This window comes from Nestor notabilis, unplaced genomic scaffold, assembly GCF_000696875.1.
Source record: "Nestor notabilis isolate BGI_N333 unplaced genomic scaffold, ASM69687v1 scaffold12402, whole genome shotgun sequence".
NCBI classification, from domain to species: Eukaryota; Metazoa; Chordata; class Aves; order Psittaciformes; family Psittacidae; genus Nestor; species Nestor notabilis.
The window spans coordinates 4,311-31,442 of NW_009917014.1; the positions used below are offsets into that span (position 1 = coordinate 4,311).

General features: G+C 36.1%; 1 protein-coding gene across 1 annotated transcript; it reads left to right on the top strand.

Moving 5' to 3' along the window:
* The first annotated feature begins 542 nt into the window (after window positions 1-542).
* Window positions 543-25,293, top strand: TNKS2 (tankyrase, TRF1-interacting ankyrin-related ADP-ribose polymerase 2). Its single transcript, XM_010024885.1, has 27 exons — window positions 543-552; window positions 1,219-1,443; window positions 1,924-2,019; window positions 2,330-2,366; window positions 2,672-2,747; window positions 4,054-4,148; window positions 5,330-5,396; window positions 6,965-7,151; window positions 8,065-8,186; window positions 8,682-8,773; window positions 8,866-8,944; window positions 9,890-10,061; window positions 10,762-10,841; window positions 11,229-11,374; window positions 11,785-11,950; window positions 12,251-12,470; window positions 12,890-12,999; window positions 13,719-13,907; window positions 14,631-14,883; window positions 15,520-15,602; window positions 16,174-16,294; window positions 18,437-18,534; window positions 19,140-19,214; window positions 20,834-20,939; window positions 22,510-22,696; window positions 23,956-24,112; window positions 24,445-25,293. The coding sequence occupies exons 1-27, from the start codon at window positions 543-545 to the stop codon at window positions 24,505-24,507; spliced, it is 3,312 nt and encodes a 1,103-aa protein (XP_010023187.1). The 3' UTR covers window positions 24,508-25,293.
* Window positions 25,294-27,132: the final 1,839 nt, after the last annotated feature.

Consider the following 27,132-nt stretch of genomic DNA (forward strand, 5'->3'; position numbering starts at 1 on the left):
GACCCAAAGAAACCTTGAAACCTTTGAGTGATTTCTGTAGGCAGTGGCCTTTGGAATGTAACCAGATGGACCTAATGGTTGCAAGCAGAAGTCCTAGGTCATTCTGGCCTCTTGTGAAGATACTAGAGAAGATGTAGATACAGTTTTATGTCCTGATTTATCTGCAGTTACATAAATGTGCAAGATACAGCTGAAATTAGACATTTGTAGCTGTAGAATTGTTTTATCAGAGCAGTTACCTTATTTGTGATATATTTCTAGCTCCAAGTGTACAAGCAGGCATATTTTTTTGTTGTCCATTAACTTGAATGACAGGTTTGTAAAAAAAAAAAAAAAAAAAAAAAAAAAAAAAAGCCCCACGGTAAAAAAAAAAAAAAAAAAAAAAAAAAAAGTGCCTCAGTGTATAACAGCACTTTTGCACTTTTGTGCTTCAGTCATGGTCAAATATTTATAATCATTTTAGGCATCACTGGAAATAGGCATTATGAATATCTTTAAATTACAGTTGTGCATACTCTCATAATAAATTTCTAGAATAGGGCATGGTTTCAGGTAAACTTTCTATGTCCCTAAGGGTTTGCTTAAGTGATCATTTCTAAGGTGGAAGTGATGTGCGCATTATGTTAATTATTCCTTAGAAAGCAAATAGCCATGCTTCTAGTTTGAACCTGACAGCAGTGCTTCTTACTTGCTTTTTTTAAAAAATATAATCAATGTGTTGCTGTAAAATACTTTCCCTGTTTTGGGATCTTTTTTAAAAAGCTTAGAATATGAATTGTACATGCATTGGCTTGTAGCCAGTCTTATCCTTACTGTTCCCAGGGCTCACTTATTGGTCCATCCACAAACTGTCTGTGGGTTGGCAGAGTATGATTTAAAATATTATTTGGTTTAATGGCATTATAAAATAACTGCAAGAGGTTTTGTTGTCAGTGTTTTGTTCTTTTTGTTATGTTTTCAAGAAGCTGTTGACTCATTGGAGCCCTATCAAGATACTTATTGTTCCAGTAATCTTGAATATCATTTTTCTGTTTATTTTAATCTAATTTTGGATGGCTTCAAACATCTTTAGTGTATACATGCACTTTCAGTAAAGAATGCCAGTTGTGATTGTTATTTGGAATTGTTACTGTTATTTAAGTTTGTTGGTTTAATCTGTGTATGTGTGACATGGAATTCTCTTACACTTGACGTGTTTCCTCCTTTTATCTCTCCCAGGTTTTGGTCGGAAGGATGTAGTTGAATATTTACTTCAAAGTGGTGCCAATGTCCACGCGCGAGATGATGGAGGCCTTATTCCTCTTCACAATGCTTGCTCTTTTGGTCATGCTGAAGTTGTCAATCTTCTCTTGCGGCATGGTGCAGATCCTAATGCTCGGGATAACTGGAATTACACTCCCCTTCATGAAGCTGCCATTAAGGGCAAGACAGATGTCTGCATTGGTAATTTTCTCCCACACTTCCTGTGACTAAGTTGTTTCTTTTCACTCTGAAAAGTCAAGAACCTTTTAAAGACCATTTTTACTCTATGAAGCCATTGCTGGTATAAGGATTAAAATTAAAAATCTTTCATAAACGTAAATTCAAATGCCAATTATGTAAGAAACAAGTTGGAGCTGATGTGAAGTAGCTGATCATTTTTTGTCGTATGTCAGTCACAGTCAGCTGAGATTGCTTCCTGCCAGTCTGCGATTGTTCCATTTCTGCTTTGCTTTTTTCTCATAAAATGTGTCTAGGCATTTTTCACTAATTAAACTGTTCACAGGTGACATTAAGGAATTCTGATGCTAAAAATTGGAGAGGGGAAATTAGGATCAGTAACTGGGTGTTTCTTTTGTTGCTTGTGGCTTAGAGTAGTGATAACATCTCATAGGCTTTGTCTTGTAGAATTGTTTTCTCATGGAAAACTTTGGCATTTTGTAGTACTGCTGCAGCATGGTGCTGAACCAACCATCCGGAACACAGATGGAAGAACAGCTTTGGACTTAGCAGACCCGTCTGCAAAAGCAGTGCTGACTGGTAAAGGATAATCTTTAGATAACGTTATGACTAATAGCAGAGAAATTAGTATAATAGTTTTTTTGGGTTTTGTCTTTCTGATACTACTTTAACTTCTCTGGTTTATAATTCTAAATAGAAATTCCCATATGGCCTTCTTCATCTCGGTTGTGGGTTGTGTTCTGAATAAATAGTTTATTGTGCTAATTCAGTAATGGACTGCCAGATTTTTGGCACTCGTCTTCTCTAAAATTTTGGAAGAGGAGGATAAGTAGTGAACTTCACATAGATAGGTATTTAACAGATAAAGAAACTCCTTTTTGTCTTCCAGGTGAATACAAGAAAGATGAGCTCTTAGAAAGTGCCAGGTATGCACGTTTGGAAGATAAATTGTAATTTAGTTATATTTTTAGAATTGCATGTAATGAATATATTTGCCAGCTTTTGAGCTGGCATTCCATCTAGGTGCTAACCTTTGGCTGTTATCTGTGAACAAAGCTACAAAAATAGTTACATAAATGCATTTATTGTTTTCTTTTAATGCTGACAACACATCAGTGAATGTATTCGATCAAAATAGATCTGCTAGACAGCAAGGAAAAATATAAAACATTAGAAGCTATGAAAAACTGAAATACAAATATTTTTGCCCATTTCATATCTTGTTTTTCAGGAGTGGAAATGAAGAAAAGATGATGTCTCTTCTTACACCGTTAAATGTTAACTGTCATGCAAGTGATGGCAGAAAGGTATTTTTGTTTAAAACCCGATTTAAAATGAGTTCACTCTTATATGCTTCACAGTTATTATTTGACCATATTTTAAGAATGGTAAACATAGAATCTATCTATTTCCTTTAATATACGTGGAAAAATAAGATTGTACCTCTCTAGCAGGGTAGCTGATTTTTTTGTTTGTTTGTTTTTTAACCTTAAAAGGACTATGTAGGTATTTCCATCTGGGAGCAATAAACAAACACCTTTGCAATTGGAACTTCTGCTTGACATTCATATCTGCAGTGATAAAGAGGGGAGGCCTTCTTACAGATTCTTGTCACTAGGACAGAGAGGTACACACAGGTCACTTATTTTGCCGTACAGCCTAGGCAAGTTATTGCTGCTGTTTCAGGAACAAGCTATTCATTGCTACAAGTACTGGTAAAGAACTACATGAAAAACATTCAAAATCTGCATTCTAAAAATCCTGATAGTCCCGTGGGTTCAGCCCCTGGCCTACTGAAAATTTAGATTATTGAATATCAATTTTTGGCATCCTCATTGTTCTCATTAAGTATGTGTACTCATTCACTTAAGTTCTATTTTAATTAGTTTCCCTGTTTCAGGCTTTGTGGTAAGATTTTGGGATCTCCCAAACACCTATGCATCTCTATTTTCTCATCTTCTACTTATGAGACTCATCCTCTAGGAACCATACCAACCCAGTTCAGTTGATGGGTTTGTAAATGAAGAGTGTAAGATTTCTCTTCACTAATTTGTAGCTCTGCCTGTGGTGCTGCTGATGGGAATGCTTGAGTGGGTTTGCTACAAAAGATCTTAGAGCAGTTACCTAACTGCTGTGTGGAGGGTGAGAATTTTCAAGAGAACATTAAGTTACTGCACTCACAGATGTGGATTACAATCTCTGTTGGTAATTTTTAAACTTCATCTGTTGATTGGCAGGGAGGCTTCTTAACAATTTAGCAGTCATCATTTCTAATGGCTGTCTTATTTCCTCTTTCAGAAGGGCCCAGCAAAGTCTGTAGGCTAAAAGGCAAAAATAGACTGCAGGACTCAAAAATCCTTTAAAAAGGCCGTCATTGCCAGAATGTATTAGTGATGGAGTCAGTTCAGGATTTGTGTTTCTGATGACTGTGAGAGTGGTCAGTAAACAGTGAACATAGTTATCAAATGTCTGATTCAAACACTCTGGGTTTTTTTAATGTTGCAATTATTTTAAGGATTTCAGTAATTAATACTGTTAAGTTTTGAGAAAAATAAATATAAAATCAACCCTTTATTTTGTGTAACTGATTAATTCTACATTCTGTCATTTCAGTCTACTCCTTTACATTTAGCAGCTGGGTATAACCGTGTAAAAATAGTACAGCTCTTATTGCAACATGGGGCTGACGTACATGCTAAGGATAAAGGGTAGGTTCATTTTTCCTTTGTTCAGAATAAACAGAATTTATTTAAAATTGAGAAGAACAACAGTAATACTATTTTAGCAGTGAAGAATTTCTAACTTGAGACCATTATGTCATTTTTAACCTTTCTGTTATGACAAAAATGCAAGTGTACAGGCTTAAGACTGGTGAATCAGTAGAATCCAAATTGAGCTAACTATAGAACATGCTGCCTTTTAGGTATCACTAGCCGAATTATTATCTCTTGTTTAATAAAATATGTTCATACACCACTGTGAATGAAGTAATCAAATATTTCAGTGATTGAATCAATCTTAATTTTCTTCTCACTTTTAAGTTTCTGCATTTCTTTTTCTGCAAAAGAATGTGATAAAAATTGAAAATCTGTTTCACAGAGCTTTTATTTGGTCTACATTTTCAAGCATTTGGTTGCTGTGTCAGGAAATGTAGTGAAATACAGGCATGCTAAGTTTAGTTACATAAAATATAATGAAAAACCTAGTTTTAAAACATGTATTCATGTACATGAAAGATGATGGAAAGCAAACTCTTATTCCTCCTTTTTGCTAGGATCACTTCACTGCTACATAAATAGCTGCCTGATCAGACAGCTTTAATTGTCCCATTGGGGTTGCAATTCAATTCTGTAATTTCTCCCTTACTAGCCCACGGTGAAAGAATTCACTTTGGGCAATTTCTCACTTGCTCCTAAGACTACTGGGGTGGAGAGCATATGAACCTGGCTCTAAAACCCCTGTGGCTCTGCTGTTACTGGAGAATATTGTTCCTTAAACATTAGCCAGTAATACTTAGTTTTCGTTTCTAAGGGAGAGAGAATCTTACAGCAAAGTTCTTGTGAAAAAGGAAATAATTACTGTCACTTCTGAAAATCCCCTGCTTAGGGTTCTGAGTCTGAGCAGAACCACTTCATTTGCAGTAAGACATTGCAATTAATTTCTCATCTTCTGATTATTTTAAACATTTATTGTTCTGAAAAATGCTGAAGATATTTTCTGGGTTCTTCTCCAGCTTCGTATTTCCCCTCAACTTCATTCAAACATCTCTGATGGTATTTTTGTAAAATTATCAAAGTGCAGCATAGTACCATTTGCAATGTTACAGATGCATTTGGAATTTAAATATGCATATTAAGATAATCATCCTCCCCCTTTCTCTCCTGTATAGAGATTTGGTGCCACTTCACAATGCCTGTTCCTACGGTCATTATGAAGTAACAGAGCTTCTAGTAAAGGTTGGTCTTTGAAGAGATAAAATTGCACATTATTAAATAAGAACAGTTTATAATAGACTACTGCAAGTTGAATATATTTTATTGTTTGGTACTTAGATTTACAAAACTTAAAGAATGGTAGGCTGCTTTTGCTCTACATGTTAGTGTTTACTAAGCTGGCGCTACAGAATCTTCTGCTTGCAAGGAATCTTTTTTCCTTATAAATGTGCTTTCTGTTTTTAACTCTCTCTACTCCAAAGCTGAATGCTTTTGTGCCACCAAGTAAATATTTCTTATATAAACCTTTCTATCCTCACTCCAAAAAAAAAAGTACAAACCATAAAACAAACAAACAAAAAAACCAACAACAAACCTATTTTAACAACAGAAAAGTATTTCAGAAGACAGAGGTTTTTGAAAATACTGGTAAAGATCATAAATGTTTAAAAATTACGGCATAATCAGCCTCTTAAGAGAATGAACTTTACAAAATTAATTCTGGCCCTGAATTGTAGCCTTCACGCTAAAGAAGGAGAAACGTGTCAATTTTCCTAACATAAGCGAACTCTTGGAACTGAAGTGGCTTATCTGGATTATGTTAATCTTGAAGCTAAAGTAAGATGTGCATTAAACTAGAGGCTCGAAGATGTGGCCTGCAAAAATCTGTGAGTGTTGTCCACCAAGGGATTTTGTGCCCATTCTTAGATGCTACATTAAATCACGATCCTTATAGCAGCTGTGGTGGTCTGTGTGATAACTCTATGTGTTTGGATGCTCAGGGAATAACTGTTGTTGTTCTGTTATGTATGTCTCAGTCCCCACTAATTCTGTGTGTCTTTCCATTGGTTTAGCAAAACTTAAGTAAAAAAAAAATACTGAAATAAGCATATGTTGAAGTAAGTTCAGTCAAGGTGATACTTATTTTTTTAGTTCAGAGGTCAATTGTAAAGTGAATCTTTACAGTTGTAGTACTGGACAAAGTACTGTTTAGGCTTTTGCCTAAACACCACTATGTGTCTTAACTGTCAAGTAAGGTTGTATTCCCTCTTGGATTTCAGCTCCAGTGAATCTTGAATTGCTTTCTGCAAAGCACTAAAGCTTTGCATTAACGGGAGCAATGGGAAAGAGCATGTTCTATCAGACTACTCAAGTCGACTCTGAGTACCTATCACCTTCTAGATACCTTAGCATTCATATCTTGAGGGATATTCACAGAACATGTATGTATCTTAGTGCAACTGTTCACTTATTCTAGACCTTGTTCAAAGGTGATTTGGAGTATATGAATTAGGCTTTTTCTCCAATTAATAGACCTGTAGCAGAGCTACTTTTAGAGATTCTGGAGAAAGCCTGAAGGGACTACCCTGCCTTTGAATTCTTTGAATGTACCTACGAGACACCTGAAGATCAGAAACTGCAATGTGCTGAAATGTTGTATTATATTGAAAATTAATGTCTGGAGAATGTCTTGGATACAGTTTGCATAGAAGCATTGATTTTTATTTTAACAGTCTACCGCATTGAAACTAATGACAAAAATCTTTCTAATTATATGGTTTTGATATTGCATCTTTTTTACCCCTTTCAAGCATGGAGCATGTGTGAATGCAATGGATCTGTGGCAGTTCACCCCTCTGCATGAAGCAGCTTCTAAGAACAGGGTGGAAGTATGTTCTCTTTTGTTAAGTTATGGTGCTGACCCAACACTGTTGAACTGTCACAACAAAAGCACCATTGATTTGGCTCCAACACCTCAATTAAAAGAACGATTAGCATGTGAGTATAAAGTGAGATCAGTTACTGATTGTAACGTCTACTTTTAGGTTCCCTACAAGCGACCTGCCAGAAATCAGATTTGGAAAATACTTACACTTTCCAAGCAATTGTGCAACGTTGGACAGTACATTACACTGTTTATAATTTGAGATTGCTACATCTGTCTGAATCTAGGCATTTAAAATAATTTTATGGTCAGTTTTATAGTCATGTGGTTGTGATGGGGTTTGTGACTTTTTTTTTCCCTGAAAGACCTTGCCAGTACACTTTCATTTTCTGTACTAGGTCCTTTCATTGCATCAAGACTGTTGAAATATTCATTTTTATTCCACTGGGTTTTTTTAAAGAAAAGAAGAAGTATGACTATTAGAGTGCTGAATATGTTTGACTAAGCCACAATTGCTGGAAGTTCAGAGAAATTGATAAAATACATTGCCTTATGTCCAGCAGCCTTAAGGAGTTGGAAAGAATGCCCTCAAATCCTGTCCTTGAGTGGCCAAACAATGACTTTCTGGGATATGTACGAAATTATCAGTAAATACTATATTAGGCTTCATGTTAGCATCTAGAAATGGTTTTTCAAAGACAAGTCAGGAGTAGCGCCTTGTATATGCTTGAATTGGTACATACGTGAAGAGTGGAAACTACAACAGTGGCAAGTAAAATAGTTCTTGTTCAGCCAGCTTGGATGTCTTTGCCTTTGGGTTAGAAACAAAGCACATTCCTTTAGCGTTTTAACTTAGCTAATAAGTTCTGTCAAGTGATGTAAAAGGTTAAGTCTGAGTTGGAAATGTCTACGCCTTGGCCTGCTGAATAAAATGAATATTTTTATCTAAGTGAAAGAAATAGTCTTCTTGATCCTTCTTAAGTTAAGGAGTGTAACCTGCTGGTATGTATCTATTTCTTTTTAAAGATGAATTTAAAGGTCACTCACTGCTACAGGCTGCAAGAGAATCAGATGTAGCTCGTATAAAGAAACATCTTTCTTTGGAGACAGTGAACTTCAAGCATCCTCAAACACATGAGACGGCATTGGTAATATTTCAGGATTTATTAATTATTTTGCATATATCTTGGCTGAACTAAACATAGAAGGTAGTAGTGAAAATTTCAGTGTCAAGCAATGTAATTCAAACCAACCTGGGATATCCAGTGTCTAGTTAAATATCATTAGTATTTTGTTGTTAAGGTTAGCGTTAAGACTAAATTGCCTGTTTAACATGTCTAAATGACTGTTTCTCTTTTTCTGTAGGATAGTCTAGTTTTAAGCAACAGCAAGCTACATACGTGAGCTTTGTTTGTAAAGCATGAAGGTTTGTAGCAATTAGTGGAGAGGGAACTCTGGAAAATATCAGAGTAAATACAAAAGCCTGTGTGGAATCTCCCAAATTAATAAGCTTCTATGTTTTGTTGGGTTTTTTTTTCTGTTGACTAGGCACATAATCAGTTCTTAACTGCCAGCTGATCAGCAAGCAGTAAAACCTGTATATTGCTAGCTAGTTGTAATGCTACACTTTTTAATGTTCTCAGCACTGTGCTGCTGCATCTCCATATCCCAAGAGAAAACAAGTATGTGAATTGCTACTGAGGAAAGGAGCCAACATCAATGAAAAAACGAAAGAGTGAGTGGTTTCAAATGAATGCTCTAAACTTCTTGTGTAGAAGATTTTGCAAAATACATTTTGAATTCTTCTGTTTTTTGGTTCTTTTTAAGCTTCTTGACTCCTCTGCATGTGGCATCAGAAAAGGCTCATAATGATGTTGTTGAAGTAGTTGTGAAACATGAAGCTAAGGTATGAGTTACTATACATACTCCTTCTTTTGAGGTTTTGAGGAAAACCTTCTGTATAGGTTTTCATCCCATGAGAATGGACAACCCTGTGCATTGAGGCATCTTGTTGGTTTGGTCCTATTTTTTAAGAAGCATGGATATAGTTCTCACTGTTAACTGAACGCTTGTAGAGTATCTTGTTCAGTGATTATTCAGTGATTCAGTAAGAGTGAATACTTAAGGAAAAAAAGAAAGTAGGGGATATATATGAACAACAAGAAACTAGATTAACCTGTGTAACAGGTGGACTTTATGTGATGTTGTGTGCAGTAAAAATTACAGTGAAGGCAAATGTTAAATCATAACACAATGTTTAGTTCAGATTTGCACAAAAAGAGAAAATTGAAAGGAAAGACTCTCTAATGCTTGAGTCCTCCAGAACTGGAACTGAATTTCTCATGGGAATTTGATTACAGCTTGACTACAGTGGAGTTTCCAAAGCAATGATCAAAACCAGGAGAACGGTAGAGAATACAAGTAACCTTTGGGTGCAGAGTTTTAAATTGTTAAATGCACCTTGACTAAAACACACAGAAAGTTCTCAGTCTGAGAAAACACAATAAGCCAATGCATGTAAAAGCTGTTCTGCAGTGTTGGCATTGAGTATTTTTGCTGTCATGAGTAAAATAATGGCAGTAAAATAATAACTTCCGTATGCGGTTAAATTCTGTAACTGTTTCTGCTGGATTATCCACATGCCTCTAAAGGGGGGCTATTCTTCCTCAGTAAACACAGTTATAACTTTATGAACTGCTTATGTTTAAATTTTATTTCTTGAAATTTCATGCCGTGAATATTCAGCACATTTATTTAATTAAAGTCAGAAGAATACTTGTGAAATGCTCCCAGTCAGCAATGCAAACAGCTTGAAGTTTCAATGGTGGTGTTTCTTGTCTGTTATTTTTAGGTTAATGCATTAGATAACCTTGGCCAGACCTCTCTTCATAGAGCAGCACATTGTGGTCATCTTCAGACATGCAAGTTACTGTTGAGTTCTGGATGTGATCCTTCCATTGTATCTCTGCAGGGCTTTACAGCCTTACAAATGGGGACTGAAAGTGTGCAACAGCTACTACAAGGTATAACTGATTTAGTCAAGATCCACTTCTGAAGTAACGTGTTGCTTCATTTTACTTGCTATTTCAAGTGCTGTCAAGAAATAGTAGTGAATAAAAGTCAGGAAAAAAAAAAAGGCTTTCTACAGAAGACAGTACTGGGTTGTGCAGTTCTTATTCCATAACCAAGTTCATAGGGAGACTGCCTGCTCTAGGTGTAGTTAAAATATCATATGCTCTCTAGTATTCAGTTCCACAGATGGTTAGAGGTACACAGAATGGTTTCATGGTTTCATAGTCACCTGGAATAATTATAGAAAAATCCAGAGGTAGGGAGGGGGGAATCCTTTTAAGTAGAAAATTAGTTTCAGAAGCAAAAAATGGCTGCTTTGTGAGCAGAGGCAATGTGGTACATGGATTTTCAAGAGTAGTGTTTGGACGTTATACGCATAGGTAAGCTAATTCCGAAACTGAAATAAGAATGCTTAGTTGGTTCCACCGTACTTCAAAATGGATAGGAAGCATGTTGCTAAAGGCAACTTGCAAAGCACGATTAGAGATAATATCTACCGTTGTAGATAGTAAGAAAAGACAAAACTTGTCTATAATCGGTTAATTTTTTTTTCTAAAGGGAAATAGTTGAAATACTCAAATGATTTCCTGTCTTAACAAATTCCTTCAGCTGTATACGCTTACCTTTTGTGCAATCTCATTTATTTTGCAGAAGGTATCCCATTAGGTAATTCTGATGCAGATCGACAGTTGCTGGAGGCTGCAAAGGCTGGAGATGTGGATACTGTAAAAGTAAGGTTAAAGCTCTCCTAAGAACAAGTGGGAATTATATCCCAAACTATAATTTCACAAATAAGCAAACAGCCCGTCATTGATTGCTTTAGAGTTGTGATCTCTGTTCTAAAACCTTTGTATTGCACAAATATTACAGATGACAAAATATAATATTCGCTACCTCCAAACGTTTGTCTGTATAAAAATCGTGTGAATTTGGGAGGGAGTATTTATCTTTTTTCTTTGCAAGCAATCTGTGACAAGTAATCATGTTTAAAAAAAAAAATTATAAACTTTCTTTTTAATACAAGAAGTTTTTAAAAATTAAATGTGTATAACATTACTAAATTAAAATGTGACAGTACCATATATTGTGATGTATTTTTTGTTTCTGTCATTTCACAGAAACTATGTACAGTTCAAAGTGTGAACTGCAGAGATATTGAAGGACGTCAGTCTACACCACTTCATTTTGCAGCTGGATATAATAGAGTATCCGTTGTCGAATATCTTCTTCAGCATGGAGCTGACGTGCATGCAAAAGATAAGGGGTAAATATTTGAATGTTTATTTTCTTGCAGTTGTAATTGCTGGTAACTATCACATCTTGCATATTGCTAGCTGGTAAGCATCCCATCTTTCAACTGTTTTACTTTCATGTAAAGTTCTGTTAGATGTTCAGAGTATCCACAAAAGCATTTGGCAGTACTTGAGACTAGAGTGTCAAGAATTTCTCTGGCCCTGTGTTTTCACATCTCTTTAGTGCCACTGCTGATGGCATTTTTACTGCTTTGGCAGTACATATTCCTACTATATTAGACTATTGTGTAAAATTAAAAAAAAAAAAAAGAAAATTGTTATGGTTTGATTGTTGAAGGTGCATTGTGTTTTCAGTTTGTATCCCTTTGTGAAGCAAGACCCAATTTTAAAGATAATTTCTCTTTTTTTTAATTGTGTCCAGAGGACTTGTCCCTTTACATAATGCTTGCTCGTATGGTCACTATGAAGTTGCAGAACTGCTGGTTAAACATGGTGCAGTTGTCAATGTAGCTGACTTGTGGAAATTCACTCCCTTGCATGAAGCTGCAGCAAAAGGAAAATACGAGATTTGCAAACTCCTGTTACAGGTATTACATATGCTGGAGAGAGGTTACTTTCTTTTCTTTCTGTTCAGTCTGAGATGTGATTGGACTTCTTTGAAAAATTGATTTGTATTTTGTGGTTTCTTAATTGTAGTTAAATGTATGTTTTCAGTAAAAGGGATACTATTGGCAACTACGTTGTCCTTTTTTCACACAGTAAATGGGAGGCTCTCTGAAAGATCTGAATATATGTCAGAATATTTGGTCAATGAGGCATAAGATACCTAAGATGCAACGTGTTTATATTCTGCTTGCATACTTACCACCTGTTTTTGATGTGCATAGCATGGAGCTGACCCTACAAAGAAAAACAGAGATGGAAATACTCCTCTAGACCTAGTTAAAGATGGTGATACTGATATTCAAGACCTACTTAGAGGAGATGCAGCTCTCCTGGATGCTGCCAAGAAAGGTTGCTTGGCCCGAGTGAAAAAGCTGTGTTCACCTGACAATGTCAACTGTCGGGACACACAAGGACGACATTCAACACCACTGCATTTAGCAGGTCTGTGTTTTAATTAAGCGGTTTCATCAGAGTTACTAGTTACTATGGCTGAACTTTCTGTGTCTAAGCAAGTTTGAAGTGTAGCCTCAAGCTAGGAGATTCCGTATTTTCTCTTTAAGAAAACAATTAGTATTTTATGCATGCTAATCTTTATATTGCTCTTCTAAACTGCTTAGTGAGTTCAGTTTCCTATTCTGCCTAGCCAAAGAGGATCTTTTATTGTTTACTAGTAGAGGTTTTAAACCCAAATACTCTTAAATAGGGTGAAACTGTCCTCACTAATAGATAATAAATACACTGTCTTCACTGCTATTGACATCTTAACTTTCAAGTAGTTCAAGTGAATTGCTACTTCTGTATAGCCTGTTGAGGATGTTTTTTCAATGTTCTATTTATTCTGTCCTTTTGCAACCTTCCAGCTGGTTACAACAATTTAGAGGTTGCAGAGTACCTGTTACAGCATGGAGCAGACGTGAATGCACAGGATAAAGGAGGTTTGATTCCTCTACATAATGCTGCATCTTATGGGGTAAATATTTCAAACTTTCTGAGGCTTTATTTATTTTTAAATAAATAAATGAGGTGATACATTTCAATGACAGCATTGTGAGACAATTCTTTCTAGAAAGCTTTTGCCATTGAGTTACAATGTAATCTTACTTGTAAAATACAAAAATTAGTTTCATCATAGTCAGCTGATAGTATAGGTGAAGACTCCTCTGAATTTGTAAAATTATGGCTGGAGTTTACAGAATTGTCTGAACATGAGCAGTTAGAAAGCAAGCAGCCTGAAATGTGTTCCATAAAATGCATTTTCTTACCTGTGCTGGTCAAATTTTATCAGCAGCATCTCATTTTCACTTACGTGGCTGGTGTTGAGACTCTTAACTGGTTTTGTGTACTTCCTGGATCTTTGTGTTCAGTTAAAAGTTTTTATTCAAAACAGTTGGGAGTACTTTCCAAACTAGAAGTTCAAATTCATGCTTTTTTCCTTCAGATTCCCCTGGATTTGGGATTCTGTTGTAGTCTGTCCTTTTTTCACAAGAGAAGAAATCTTAACTTTTTACTGGTATGTTACTGGTGAGGAAGAAAATACCTTGTTTAATACATCTATTTAATCATAATGAAAAAGTAAATGTATTTTAAGAAAATTCAGAATGAGGATTACAGAGAAGTATCAGTAAGAGTTCTGAGTTAATTTAATACACTGTGGTACCTTGGAATTTAACAGGTGTTCTTATTTTCCAGCATGTCGATGTAGCAGCTTTACTTATAAAATATAATGCATGTGTGAATGCTACGGACAAATGGGCTTTCACACCTCTGCATGAAGCAGCCCAGAAAGGAAGGACACAGCTTTGTGCTTTGTTACTGGCACATGGGGCTGATCCTACTCTGAAAAACCAAGAAGGACAAACGCCATTGGACCTGGTCACTGTAAGTGATGGGGCTCTTGTTGGGAAATCTGTACTTACCTGCCATTTGGGGCAGCTCATCTAAAAACTGTCCTAAAAAAAAGTAATACATCAACTTCTGTAAAATCTAACTGTTTTCTCTGGTGTGTGTATGTATCTGGTAAGGAAAGACAGTAGAGCCTTTATAAACCTTCCTGAAATATTTTCTTCTGCTAGATTTTTTATTTCAGGATGGGGCAGGGGGACAACACAAACAAACAAAACCCACACACCCACAAAAGGAATTCATGCTTATAATTTGATGCTTTTAATTACATGTTTATATTTTGACTACAACAAAAATTGTGGCAATACATTGTAAGCAAACTTTGTAGCAGCGTAAGTTTAAGAAGCTATCCGCTGTTAAGTTTTTGGATTTTTTTTTTTTCCTAAATATTACAATACAATTCCAAGCCACACTCAGAGTAACTGTTTTGTTTCGCAAATTCTGATTGCCAGTAGAAGCTTTTGCTTGGTTTTCCTAGCAAATGAACTCTGTTTAGATGCCCCTAAAGTTTTTTAGAAGTACCGAAGTCTCTACTTTCTATCCTAATACAGTTTTTGTTTATAAACATTTTACAGTTTTGTGTATGCTGTTGGCACAAAAGGCCATTTGTAAAGGAGTCTGTAATAATGATAATGCATTCTAGAAAATAACACTGTGAAAGTGTTCCTCTGTTTTAATAAGTTGCTTTCTGTTATTCAGGCAGATGATGTCAGTGCATTATTGACAGCGGCAATGCCTCCTTCCGCCTTACCAACTTGCTACAAACCTCAGGTTATAAGTGTGTCTCAGACTACAGGTTCTGCAGCTGATTCCCTGTCTTCTGTTCCATCCAGCCCATCCAGTCTGTCTGCTGCAAGTAGTCTTGACAACTTGTCCGGTAGTTTTTCTGAACTTCCTTCTGTTGTTGCTACAAACAGTGCAGAAGGAGGTACTGTTCTGGAGAAGAAGGAAGGTGAGGCTTTCTCAGTTAGGAATGAATAACATTTTCTACTGTATGGTGAAAAGAATACACAAGTGCCCACACGTGCATACGGTTACTATGACATATGCAGTATCCATATTACTTATGATGTCTCATGAATGATGAACAGATGTCTAAAAGTCTTGTATATGATTTTAGTACTTTCCCACTGTAGAATCTTTAAAACGTGCCTTTTCTTGCTGAACAAAACCAAAATGGTCAATTGTGTTTTAAAAGAGAGGTCAAATGAAACTTGGGTCTATACCAAGCAGTATTTTACTACAAACTTTATCTAGTTTCCAATAGCCTGTTCTTGGATCAGGTATCTTGAAAAGTTTGCTTCTGTAATGTTTTATTTCTCAAAATATTTGCTGTTTGAATGTGTCTTTCTGCACATTAGTTGCTTATTTTGTGGAAGCACAAAGACTGCTCTTGAGGAGGATAGAAATCTTAGACTGTTAGTGTAAATTAGGTAATAGTTGCCACTGGTTAGTGAGGTACTTACTCCCCACCTGCAAAAGACCAGAAATTTTGTCTCTCTCATTGTTGCCACAGACTATGAGATGCGTGTTCTTTATTTCACAATAGGTGTATGAATGTTCATTGTGAGTTTTTCTTCTTACACAGTTTCAGGTGTGGATTTTAGCATAAATCAGTTTGTGCGGAACCTTGGCCTTGAACATCTAATTGACATATTTGAGAGAGAACAGGTACGTACCTATATTTATTTCTAAATACTCAGCTAGAAAGCAAGGGAATAAGTACTGACTGTTTAAAATAACATCATGAGACAGATTTAAAATGGGTGAATGTCAAAATGAGTAGAATGAAGGAAAGGAGTGTAACTGGAGTTTTAAAATTGATATCCAGTATCAATACAGGTTAAAATACCTGTTTGTGTAAAAAAACTGGTAGCAGTAATGTCTATATCAGTTTGAGAGTGTAGGCATGTTTCCTTTCAGTGGTATAAATGGTGGAGTAAGTAAGTAGTCAGTGCTGCTTAGTCATTTCTGGGTTTGTTTCTGTTGGCTTGGATACATCTAAAAATTGTATTTCTCAATCAGAAACATGATCCTTGCAAACAATATGAATTACATAAATGTAGTGTGTAGTATATTTATTTAAAGACACGTTTGAAGTAAAAGTAAAGTTTCCAATGTTTCTGTTCTTTTCACACTTGCTTTTAATCTCAACTACAGTTAAGTATTTTCACTGTCATTCACAGCTGTTCTAGTCTGTTTCTTGTGTTGTACAAAAAAAATGGTGTTGCTTTCATTATAGATAACACTGGATGTATTGGTTGAAATGGGACACAAAGAATTGAAGGAAATTGGAATTAATGCTTATGGCCATAGACATAAAATCATTAAAGGAGTTGAAAGACTTATTTCTGGACAACAAGGTATATAGCTGTTTCAAATTGTTCTGTAACACTTTAAAGCCTTTAAAGAACCCATTTCTATAAATGCTTTAGGTTAAGTGGCACTTCAGATGATGTCTTCTGGCTTGAAACATGAGTGCTTTTACTTGTGCTGTGAATCTTGCCTTTTAGTTCTTTCTTCCCTGCCCTCCCTCCCCCTTTGTGATCACTGTTTTGTGTTTATTCAGGTAAAGTGTAGATCTTGTGCAGAATGATTGTAAACTTTTGTATGGAATATTTATCTTTATCAGAGACAAACCTTTTTTTCTTCCTTGTCGCACTGAAACATCACTTAGTATTGTTTTGCTGTGTTGCATAGAAATAGAACAAATTAGTTAGAATTCAGAGGATTTTTTTCCCCTCAAGACACCATTTGTGAATTCTCATTCTAAAATCTACACACCATAGTAATGAGTCACTATCCCAAGTTCTAAATTACTTTTTCCTCCTTAAAACAGTATTAACCACGCCTTGAGGTGATCCTTTTCTTAGTGATGAAGTATTTAAGCAAATCTTTCTAATTTTGTCTTGTCAAATGATTTTTTTGGCCGATTCATTGGGTATTTTGGATAGAAGTTACTTTCAAGGTGTCATTTCATTGTCTGAGTTCTAAGTTTACCCAACCGGTAATCATATACTGGTTTTGCCTTCCAAGTAGACATGATACATTTTTGAGCATGTGTATGTTTATACATATTTTAATGTTTGAATATAGACAATGTCAATCATCTAAATCCGTCACCACTCCCACCCCCATTCTTTCTAAACTCTTGCTGTCTAGCCATAAGAGGATTGACATTTTCATTTATTACTTTAACTGCAGACAGAAGTACTTAAACTGAATATTTCAACAGCCCTTGATTTTTCTTTCTAGGGTGTGTTTCTGGGGTGGGGAGGATTGTTGCTGTTAGGTTGTTCTGTCAGTTTTCTATATCTTGCCCTTGGGCTCTTGCACTCAGGTATGTTTTCATTAGTATTTTGGCATCTCTTCCTGAACACGGCTATTGCTATTATTTTAAGGTTAGGGCTTTTCTGGAAGAGCTTTATTTTGGTTCTTTCTTGCCAGTTTTTTGCTCTTGAACACACTGTTCCAGTTGCACACTGCTAACATGAGGCTTCTGACTCTGGATGAATGTGTAATTTCCTTTTTCCTCACATTACTCCTTTCTAGAGAGATCATCTAACTCTGCTCACCTGCTAGTTGTCTGGGAAGGCCATGGTCAAAAAGACATCTGATACACACTGTCTTGTATTCTTATATCCAGAAATTACATTTCCATTACTTGCCAGTTGCGATTGAAGTCTGTATGCAAATTGACAATGGGTTCCACATAAAATGTCTTTCTTTTTGATGCGGGGGGGCAGGTCATATTTGGAATGATAGAGAAGTTTCCTTTACGCATTCAGTATCCTTTAAGCATTCAATATCAGGCTCAGATCTTTTAGGTTCACAGACTACCTTAGTTCTTTCATCAGGTCTTTCTGCATGATACATTGGAAAAATATTCCTACTGAATTAGCACTTCAAGTCGGTTCTCTTGTTCATGATGCCACTGCCATAAGTAGGTATGGAATCTGCACAGGGACAGGTTGCTCACTGTTTCACTGCCTTGAGTTGAAATGAACTCTTAAGTAAACAATCACTTACATATAGTTTCCCTGTCATGTATGTTAGTATATTGAGCTAAGCATAGACAAATGGGTTAGTGTCTGAAGTGTTTATTCTTGCTGAAAGAATGATTGATCTGTATCCACAGATCAATGAAACTTACTGCAGTTCTACATCCAGACCCAGCTGCTATGCTTCTCATGGCATTTCTAGTGTATGCATGGTGATTCATGGGTGGAGGTTATAAACAGAGATGCTGAAAATGTATGTTTGAAACTAATGAAATTATTTAAGCGATCACCCTTTGACATCCACAAAAAAGTACATGGCTGTTGGAAGGCAATTAAAGTAATTGGTAATCTTTGTCTTCCTTAGCAGCTAACCTCTTCATTTTGTAAACTGAGATTTGAGAAAATCGTCCCTTGAAAAAGAAAAATTTCTTGCTGGTGATTGTTCAAAATCAGCAGTCTTCAAGCAGTTACTGAAACTGTTGTTACGTTTTGTTGCATTCACAGGATTAAACCCATATCTGACTCTAAATACTTCTGGTAGCGGAACTATTCTCATAGATCTTTCCACTGAAGATAAGGAATTTCAATCAGTAGAAGAAGAGGTACGTCTGTCTTTGTAGCCCCTCGCTATTTTTGCTATTTCTATTCATGTAGATAAAGAAGTATTGCTAGACAATTTAGCAATGCAGTGAACATTGCTAAGCCTAAGAAAAACTTGCATAAGGACACTTCAAATCTCCAGCTCTGACTGCACCACTTACAATCTGTGCTCATATGTCTGTAACTTTTTGCTTACTTATTACTGCTTTTAGTATTTTTAAAATCTCTATTATACAGAAAAGCTCTTTGATATAAAGTATAAATTCTATGCTACAATTACCTATCTATTACACACAGTTTTAAGTCATTTCCTTCCCACGTGTCGTCATCACACAGGACGAAATTCTGAAGAAACAATACTCTAAATAGAATAGTGGCAGTCTTTTGCAGTTTGAAAATTAGACCATAGGCTCTTCAAGACATGGTTTTTAAACCTGTTCATGTGCATCCGTGTAATCTGGCATTACTTAATATGCAGGTGTTGCCTAAAAAATTCTTGTATTATTATTAAGAAAAAAATCCATTCTGTTAATCATTTTGGTGAATGATACGTGTTCTGAATGTGCTCTGAAGCAAATTGATCCTTCTTAAAATTCTCAATCTTCAGATGCAGAGTACTGTCCGAGAGCATAGGGATGGAGGACATGCTGGTGGGGTCTTCAACAGATACAACATCTTAAAGGTGACTGTTGCATTTTTATGGTCAATGGTTAAGCCTTTAGAGTTTTGGCTGAAAATAAAATGCCCGTAAAATGGTCTCTGTATTTTGTTGAGTTCCATAACATGGTAAGATGTGCTGTTCTGAGACATGCACAAGAAAAAAATCATCTTCCAGGCAGATTCAAAGAGTCAGATTATATAGAAAACTGCTTAGGAATTAATAGTCATTAAGAAGGAGGTGATCCTGCCCCTCTACTCTGCTCTCGTGAGACCTCACTTGGAGTATTGTGTCCAGTTCTGGTGTTCTCAACATAAAAAGGACATGGAGCTGTTGGAGCAAGTCCAGAGGAGGGCCACGAGGATGCTAAGAGGGCTGCAGCACCTCCCGTATGAAGACAGGCTGAGAAAGTTGGGGCTGTTCAGCCTGGAGAAGAGAAGGCTGCGTGGAGACCTCATAGCAGCCTTCCAATATCTGAAGGGGGCCTACAAGGATGTTGAGGAGGAACTCTTCATTAGGGACTCTAGTGGTAGGACAAGGGGTAATGGCTTCAACCTTAAACAGGGGAAGTTCAGGTTAGATATAAGGAAGAAGTTCTTCACAGTGAGGATGGTGAGGCACTGGAATAGGTTGCCCAAGGAAGTTGTGAATGCTCCAACCCTGGAGGTGTTCAAGGCCAGGTTGGACAGATCCTTGGGTGACATAGTTTAGTGTGTGGTGTCCCTGCTCATGGCAGGGGACTTGGAACTAGATGATCTTAAGGTCCTTTCCAACCCAAACCATTCTATGATTCTAAGAAATATTGTCAGAAATTGACATAGAAGGACCTCACAGAAAACCGCAGAATGTTTGGGGAAAAAAAAGACAGAAGGTTTTATAGGAAACAGAAGAAGGTTTCTGTTGAGGGAATATCCAAGGGAAAAAAACAGACAAGAAGTGAAAGCAAAACTCTTGAGGCGTGGAAGTAAGGGCACCTATTTTGGCTTGATTTAACACCAAAGAAGCTTAAAACAGCAGGCAGTAGACAATCTTGCATTAAATAATTTAGTGGAATTTTGGGTTGTATTCTTTTTTTACCCTGAAGAAATGATCATTTTCATTAAAATTACAGATTTTGATTTGCAGGTATTACTAAATTTTAATCTGAACTGGTGTTACAGTTTCCTCAGTAAAACTGATAAGCTGTATCTACAAACATAAGGCTACGCCAGTGTCCAGCATACCTCTGCTGCATAATTTACTTTCTTTTTGAAGAGTTCTAGAAGTCCTAATGGAAGACACTTCTTTATTTACTAGATGATCGTTTTACTAATGGTTTGGCATCAAGCTATGTTTGGAACGATACTCAAGTAGAATTGTGACTAAGCCTGCTAAATTTAAATTAAGAAGTATTGCTCAACGGATGGTTTAAATTAATTGATTCTTAATGAAGCATATAATTAGGATTTCCTTAAGTTATGCTACAACAATCAGCTTCTACAGTGTAAGTTAGAATTTGTTTCATTGAGTTCTAAGGAAGGTATTCTTGTTTAAGTGGCACTGTAAGTGTACTGTGGTATAGCTGCTATAAGTTAAACATCTGTCAAGTAAAGTAAACGGAAGTTTTCAGTTTCAGGATAGAACTTATATTTTGACTGTTTCAGATTCAGAAAGTGTGCAACAAAAAACTATGGGAAAGATACACTCACAGAAGGAAAGAGGTCTCTGAAGAAAATCATAACCATGCTAATGAAAGGATGCTGTTTCATGGTGAGACACTGAAATGCACCTCATGAACTCATTTTGCCATCAGTGCTCTATTGGAGGGTTTCTCCTGTCTCGAGTTTTCTCAGCAGAAATAGGTTCTAGGTTTTGCATGAGTTTTATATAGACAAGTGTTTCTCTGTGTGTCCCAGTGGGGAAATAAAATGCAATGCATCTTTCTTCTGAAACTGGCATCTCCTTGTCCCTCCCCAAAGAAGATGTCAAAGATCTAAGTAAAAACATTTTAGCATTTAATGAATGGAGAATAAGGAGTGTTCCCCTTCCTTGGTGGAGTTACTAATTCTGCTCTATCAGAATGACCAAAGTGATTAACAGTCAAACTTTATTATGCTATGGGTTGTTTTGGGATGGGATCTTCTTGTTTTCTTGTTTTTATAATTTGGTAAGTTCCTGTTTATCTTTCCAGAAAGTTAGCTTATAATTAACAAATTAAAACCAATTGTGCATAAATATATAGTTTGATCTTAGGAACAAATTAAGCAAGTTCACAGTACATCCTTACAAATGAAAGCTACATAGTTCCCAGCGTAATACATTAGCATTGGAAGCAGCAATGACAAAATAATTAGCTGCTTGCCCAAACTTGTAGATATCTAAATCCTGTCTTTTGACTGTGGTCTGTACCCCTGTGAGGGAAACAATCTATTAATGAAGTGAACTGTTTTTTAAAGCAAAGTCTGCAATTAGTTAGATAACAAAATAATCCCTGGAACAAAGCAATTAATTAATTAATGCCTTTTGAGTGTTCTATTTTTTTCTAAGTCTTTAGTTTATGTATTTTTTTTAAAGCATTAGCATGTCTTTAACCACACATGCCAGTTGCAGAAGATAAAAAGCAATCGTCGTAAGTTTCTATCATTCTCATCTGGAATGTTCTGCTTCATTTATGGTTTTATCATCTAGGGCAGAGAATAAGGTTTTGGATTATATTCACTGTAATCCCTAACATAACTCTTAAATTGCATGCCCTTTTAGAACAGCGTTTCTCTAAAAGTGCTTGCATATTTATATATACTGTTAAAAAAATCCTTACAGAAAAAAAGAAGAATGCACTTTTTGTGAAAATTAATGGGGATCAGGTGTCCTGAGATGCAGAGTCCAACCATTTTGAACAGATTTCTTTAAGGCTAAATTTTATGACCATTGCAAGCAAATAAATACTGGTTTACATTTATTGCTTTTTAAATGCAATCTCCTTAGTATTAGGAAGAAGGAGGGATTTGTGTAGCAATGTATTTGATGAATCTTGGTTAAAACGAAGCTCTGCCAAAGGGAGTACAAATTCATAGAGTCTTCTCTTGCAGCAGGAGTTGTCTCGGATAGTATTCTTTGTAAATCTTTGTTAAAAGTGTACACTTATCAGCTACTGTCTTTTGTATAATATCTCTAGCAAATTGGCTGAGTAAATCGGAGGTCAGAACTTCTGGAGATTGATTTCCTTGTGTGTGTAGAGAAAATGTACAAAAATAATAAAAAAGTTTGGGAATAGATGGTTGAATTGTGGCAAAAATCTCTGTATGCTGTGTTTTCAATATTTTTGCTTCCTTTCTCTTAGGCTCCCCATTTGTGAATGCCATCATTCACAAAGGCTTTGATGAGAGACATGCCTATATAGGTGGCATGTTTGGAGCTGGGATTTATTTTGCTGAAAATTCTTCCAAAAGCAATCAATATGTGTATGGAATTGGAGGTGGCACTGGGTGTCCAATACACAAAGATAGATCTTGTTATGTTTGCCACAGGTAAGTCCTTGAGAATAATCTGATTTTGCCTTTGTATATTGTACTCTAGACCGTCGCGCCAGCAGAGTCTCTGTGAAGAAAGATTTCCTTGGTAACCAGACCTTCTCAGCACTCCTTATATGCCAGGCCTAATAGAGACTTTCAGATATTTAAGTCTTAAAGAAACTTTAACCATCTTCAGTGCATTTAACCAAACTTTTGCTGATAACGTATTGTAAAAATCAGACTTGGGTAGCTAGAGAGTGAAGAGGATCTGCTAGATGCTTGTGTGAAAGATGCAGCAATATGAGGGTTTAGTCCATTGCCTGTTACAGAGAAAAGAGAAATTCAGTGATACTCAGATAGTCAGTATTGCTGTATTTCTCTGATGATGATGTACTTTGTAACAGTTAGACCCTGCATCACTGCTGCTTCACACACTAAAATACAGACGTGGATTTGTGGACTCTATACCACTAATTGAGTTCTTAAATCCATTTTGCTGCAGAACACCTGTTATGTTTTATTGATACCATTAGTTCAGAATAAAGTTACTCTTCATGGAATTCTTTGCAGAACTGTCAGTGATTTCAAGCAGCAGAATATTTTGTGTGTGTCTGTGCATTCTGTTTTACATTGGTATCACAGGGATGAGGTCATTCTTCCAGTTCCCTTCCTTGAGTTTCTGCCCTTTTCACATTGCTTACTCTTTTTGGCACTGTCAAATGAATTAAGTAGTCTTACAGAGTTAGAGAAGGTGACAGAGTCTTTTCATGCTTTCTAAAGCTTTGAGTAAGAAAGGGTTTTTTGTCTTGAGTTAGAAAGCAAAAGTTTTGGCTGAGCAACATGGTACATAACATTAGTTTTAAAAAAATGCTGAGATTCTGTTGCCATTGCACTGTTACATACCTAAAGAAATACTCTTATTCTGCCTTTTTAAAGTGAAAACAACATAACGTATTGACAGATGCTAGTATGAGGTATTTCATGTTGACCTAGAGGTTGTGCTTGGCCTTGATGCTGAGTTGGCTGTTAGATACAAATCTAGTGTTAGAACACAACTGAATTAAGGGGGAGGAGGGGACACCCTCAGAAAACTAGGGAGCATAACTTCTGTCCTTCAAAACAGAGCTTTAGAATTTGGTGAATTACAAAGAATGACTGAAGTGGCTTTAAAGTTCTACTGTTCTCCTCAAGTAAACATTTCAAATTCCAAAGATGTTCTTTCTGGAGCTTCACAAGCATTGTATATTCATGGTCCTTTTTCCCTTTTAACACAGGCAATTGCTGTTTTGTCGTGTAACACTGGGCAAGTCTTTCCTGCAGTTCAGTGCTATGAAAATGGCTCATTCTCCTCCAGGACATCACTCGGTTACTGGAAGACCCAGTGTAAATGGATTGGCATTGGCAGAATATGTCATTTACAGAGGGGAGCAGGTAAATAACGTCCGGTTTTTCAGGGGTTTTTTTGTTTGTTTGTTTGTTTTTTAAGGTATGTTACGTGTTGGGGGTTTAGTTTTTTGGGTTTTGGTGGTTTTGGTTTTTTTCTTTCTTTTGAGGTGCTAGGACTTGCTTTTGTCTTAAAATCCAGCTGTGGTTGCAGGTGAAAGGATCAGTTTCCTGAATGCTCCAGGCTTTTTACCTTTGACATTTTGCCTTTTTTTTCCTTGGCATAAAGAGCTTTTTTTCCCCCTCTCTAGCAAACACTCTGAATTTATCCAGTAAATGAAATGAAATTGTAATGAAGAACGTGTGTGTCACTCTTTCAGGCTTATCCAGAATACTTGATCACTTACCAGATTATGAAACCTGAAACCACCACTGAAGCTTAAGACAAGTTACTTGTGGGAAACCATCAGACTTTGGATGCGAAGATACCAATGGCTGCCATCCTGTTAATTATAAGTTGTTGAAAAACTTTCATCCACAGGTGGTGTGGTAGCAAATGTGAACAAAATATACCATTTTTGACTTGATAAAGCTTTAATAATGTACAGTATGTTTTCTAAAATTTCAGAAATGTCCTCTTTTTCAGCACTTTAACAGATACCATTCCAGGCATAAACTGGGGTTTGGCTGTACTAAATTATAAACAAAAATTAACTTGAAACAATGGTTTTATACAATACTGCATTGAAATTTAGCAGAAGTTGTAATGCTCTATACAGGAATGCATTTTACTAATATTGTGTTCTTTAAAACACTGCATTTACACTGAAAACGTTTTCATTTGTAAAACTGTAAATAAGAGCTTTTGTACTAGCCTGGTATTTATTTACATTGCTTTGTAATATACGTGTTTTAGAACTGCGACCTTGTACAAAATGTTTTTTCCAGATATTGGTTTGTTCATCTGTGTTTTCTCATGCGCGATAAATTTGAAAAGCCAATTTTTTTCAGGGTTTATCACTTATTTCTGAGGGAGAAAGCAGATTTTATCTGAAGAGGTTTAGAAATATGCAACTTTAGATTGAATACACAAATTTTTGTTCTGTATTTTAATTTATGAAAAACACATTCTTGAGAATGATGGTCTATGAAAATAGAATGTTCCAGCTGAATACTGAAGTGTTTTTCCAGCTACTTCCTAGAGTTGCATATTTTATTTCTGTAAAATGTCTTCTGAAGTTTTTTATTTATCTATAGATATAGTTAACCTGTATCCTCACTTCAAGGCTAGTAGACCTTGCAAGTTACAGTTTTAGTAAATTATTTTCTTTGAATGTAGTTGGAAAATTAACCTCAAGGAGGTCTTTCTTGAGTTCCTCTTGCTTACATTTAAGCCAGGAAGTTAAATAGTTTATTCCTAATATGAGGGCAAACAACTTGGCCTTTTTGTATGCTTATTTTGGTAAATTAATCTACCTGTTGGTGCCCTCAGGATACGAGTATTGTGAGGTGGAAATGTTAAAAAACATCCTGTCATCTCCTGTGTTTCTTCCATTGTTAACATTCAAGCTGTAGTTGAAGCAGGTGTGTAGAAGTGTGTTTATCTGCAGTGCTTTTGGCTGAGTGGAACTGGTCAGGGTGCAAGGTTCTGCTCCCTGTGCTCGGCCGACTGGGCGAGGAGTGTGTAAGTGGGATGAGCAGCTCTTGCAGCAGTGTTTGGTTGGTTACCAGGGCCTTTGGTATCCCTGGTAAGACTGCTTGGATGGAGGAAGAGTGCAAAAGGTACAGCCCCCTTCTCAAGTCTCATTCGGGGTTACTGAATGCGCCGATCAGTTTGATCAGCCCTGTCGTAGCTCTCTTGTGTATTCTGCTTCTCTTCCATCTGCAGTTTTTACCTACATATTTCAAAAATATGTAAATACAAATTATAGTTCATTTGGGGTTAAAGTGGTTAGGAGTATATTTTAGTTGTTTTATATTTCTACATACAAGACACTGTCCCAGAAGACAATTTGTTTGCAGGGCATGTTATCATACCATGGTTTTAAATGTAGTAACTGGTCAAGATAATGAAATCGTCTTGCTGATGTGGTGGTTATGTGATTATGCTCTGTGTAAAAATGTATTGAACCTTACCCAGTTATGTGGGGAATCTGAATAATAAGAATAACTCTTGCAGAAAGTAATATTGGCTATGAATAAAAAAGGCTTTGATTTTTTTAGGTACTTTCTCCCAGCATGTTGCCTGTTCCTTAGGTATAGTAATGCTGGAATTGGTGTTCATGCAAAATCTGTTAAGTATGTTTAAAACTTTTTTGTTATTGCTAAAATGCTTCATTCTCTATGAATGATCACTTAATGTCTTGTAAAAAAATATTGTGGTATGATAGCATTTTAAGTGGTACCACAATGCTGGTTTTGTCTGTTTGGGGATTTTTTGAGCTGTTTATTTGCATGACATACCTTGCACTCTGAAGATGGAAGCTGTAATGATTTGATAATACTGACTATTGAGGTGAACCTTTAATCTCTTGTGCAATTAGTTCTGCTTTACTCATCTTGAAGTGTCTTTACATGTACTGTATGACATTCCATATCCATTTAACACTAAATAAATTTAATTCACTGGTTTTCTGGTAGCATGGGAGTAATTACAGATGTAGTATGTCAACTCATTGTTTTAAATGCAAGCATGCACAATACTATAACAAACTACATCAGTAGAGGCGAAATTAATTGCATTAACTAGAAAAGCTTTAAATGTGGATGAAAAACTGTGCTGTGAAAACATGTCACTTGGTATATGGCTAACTAACAGCTTTAGCTATCAGTGAAAATGTTCTAATAATAAATCCAGAAGTAAGCTTTAATTTATGCATTTAAAACACCGTTATGTGGTCCAAAACTTAAAAAGAAAGCTGCCTTACATTGGTTTTCTAAAATTAAAAGTAACTTGCAAAGTCTTACCTTACAGATAACTACATAGCTAGCAGTATGATACATACATGGGCAACAACAAAAGTACTGCTTAGATCACATGTAGCACAGTGAGCATTTAATTTCAGCAG

Coding starts and splice junctions, on each gene's coding strand:
- TNKS2 (XM_010024885.1), top strand. Junction 11,951..12,250: donor TTTGCAAACTCCTGTTACAG/GTATTACATATG, acceptor TGATGTGCATAG/CATGGAGCTGACCCTACAAA. Junction 24,113..24,444: donor TCATTTACAGAGGGGAGCAG/GTAAATAACGTC, acceptor TCACTCTTTCAG/GCTTATCCAGAATACTTGAT.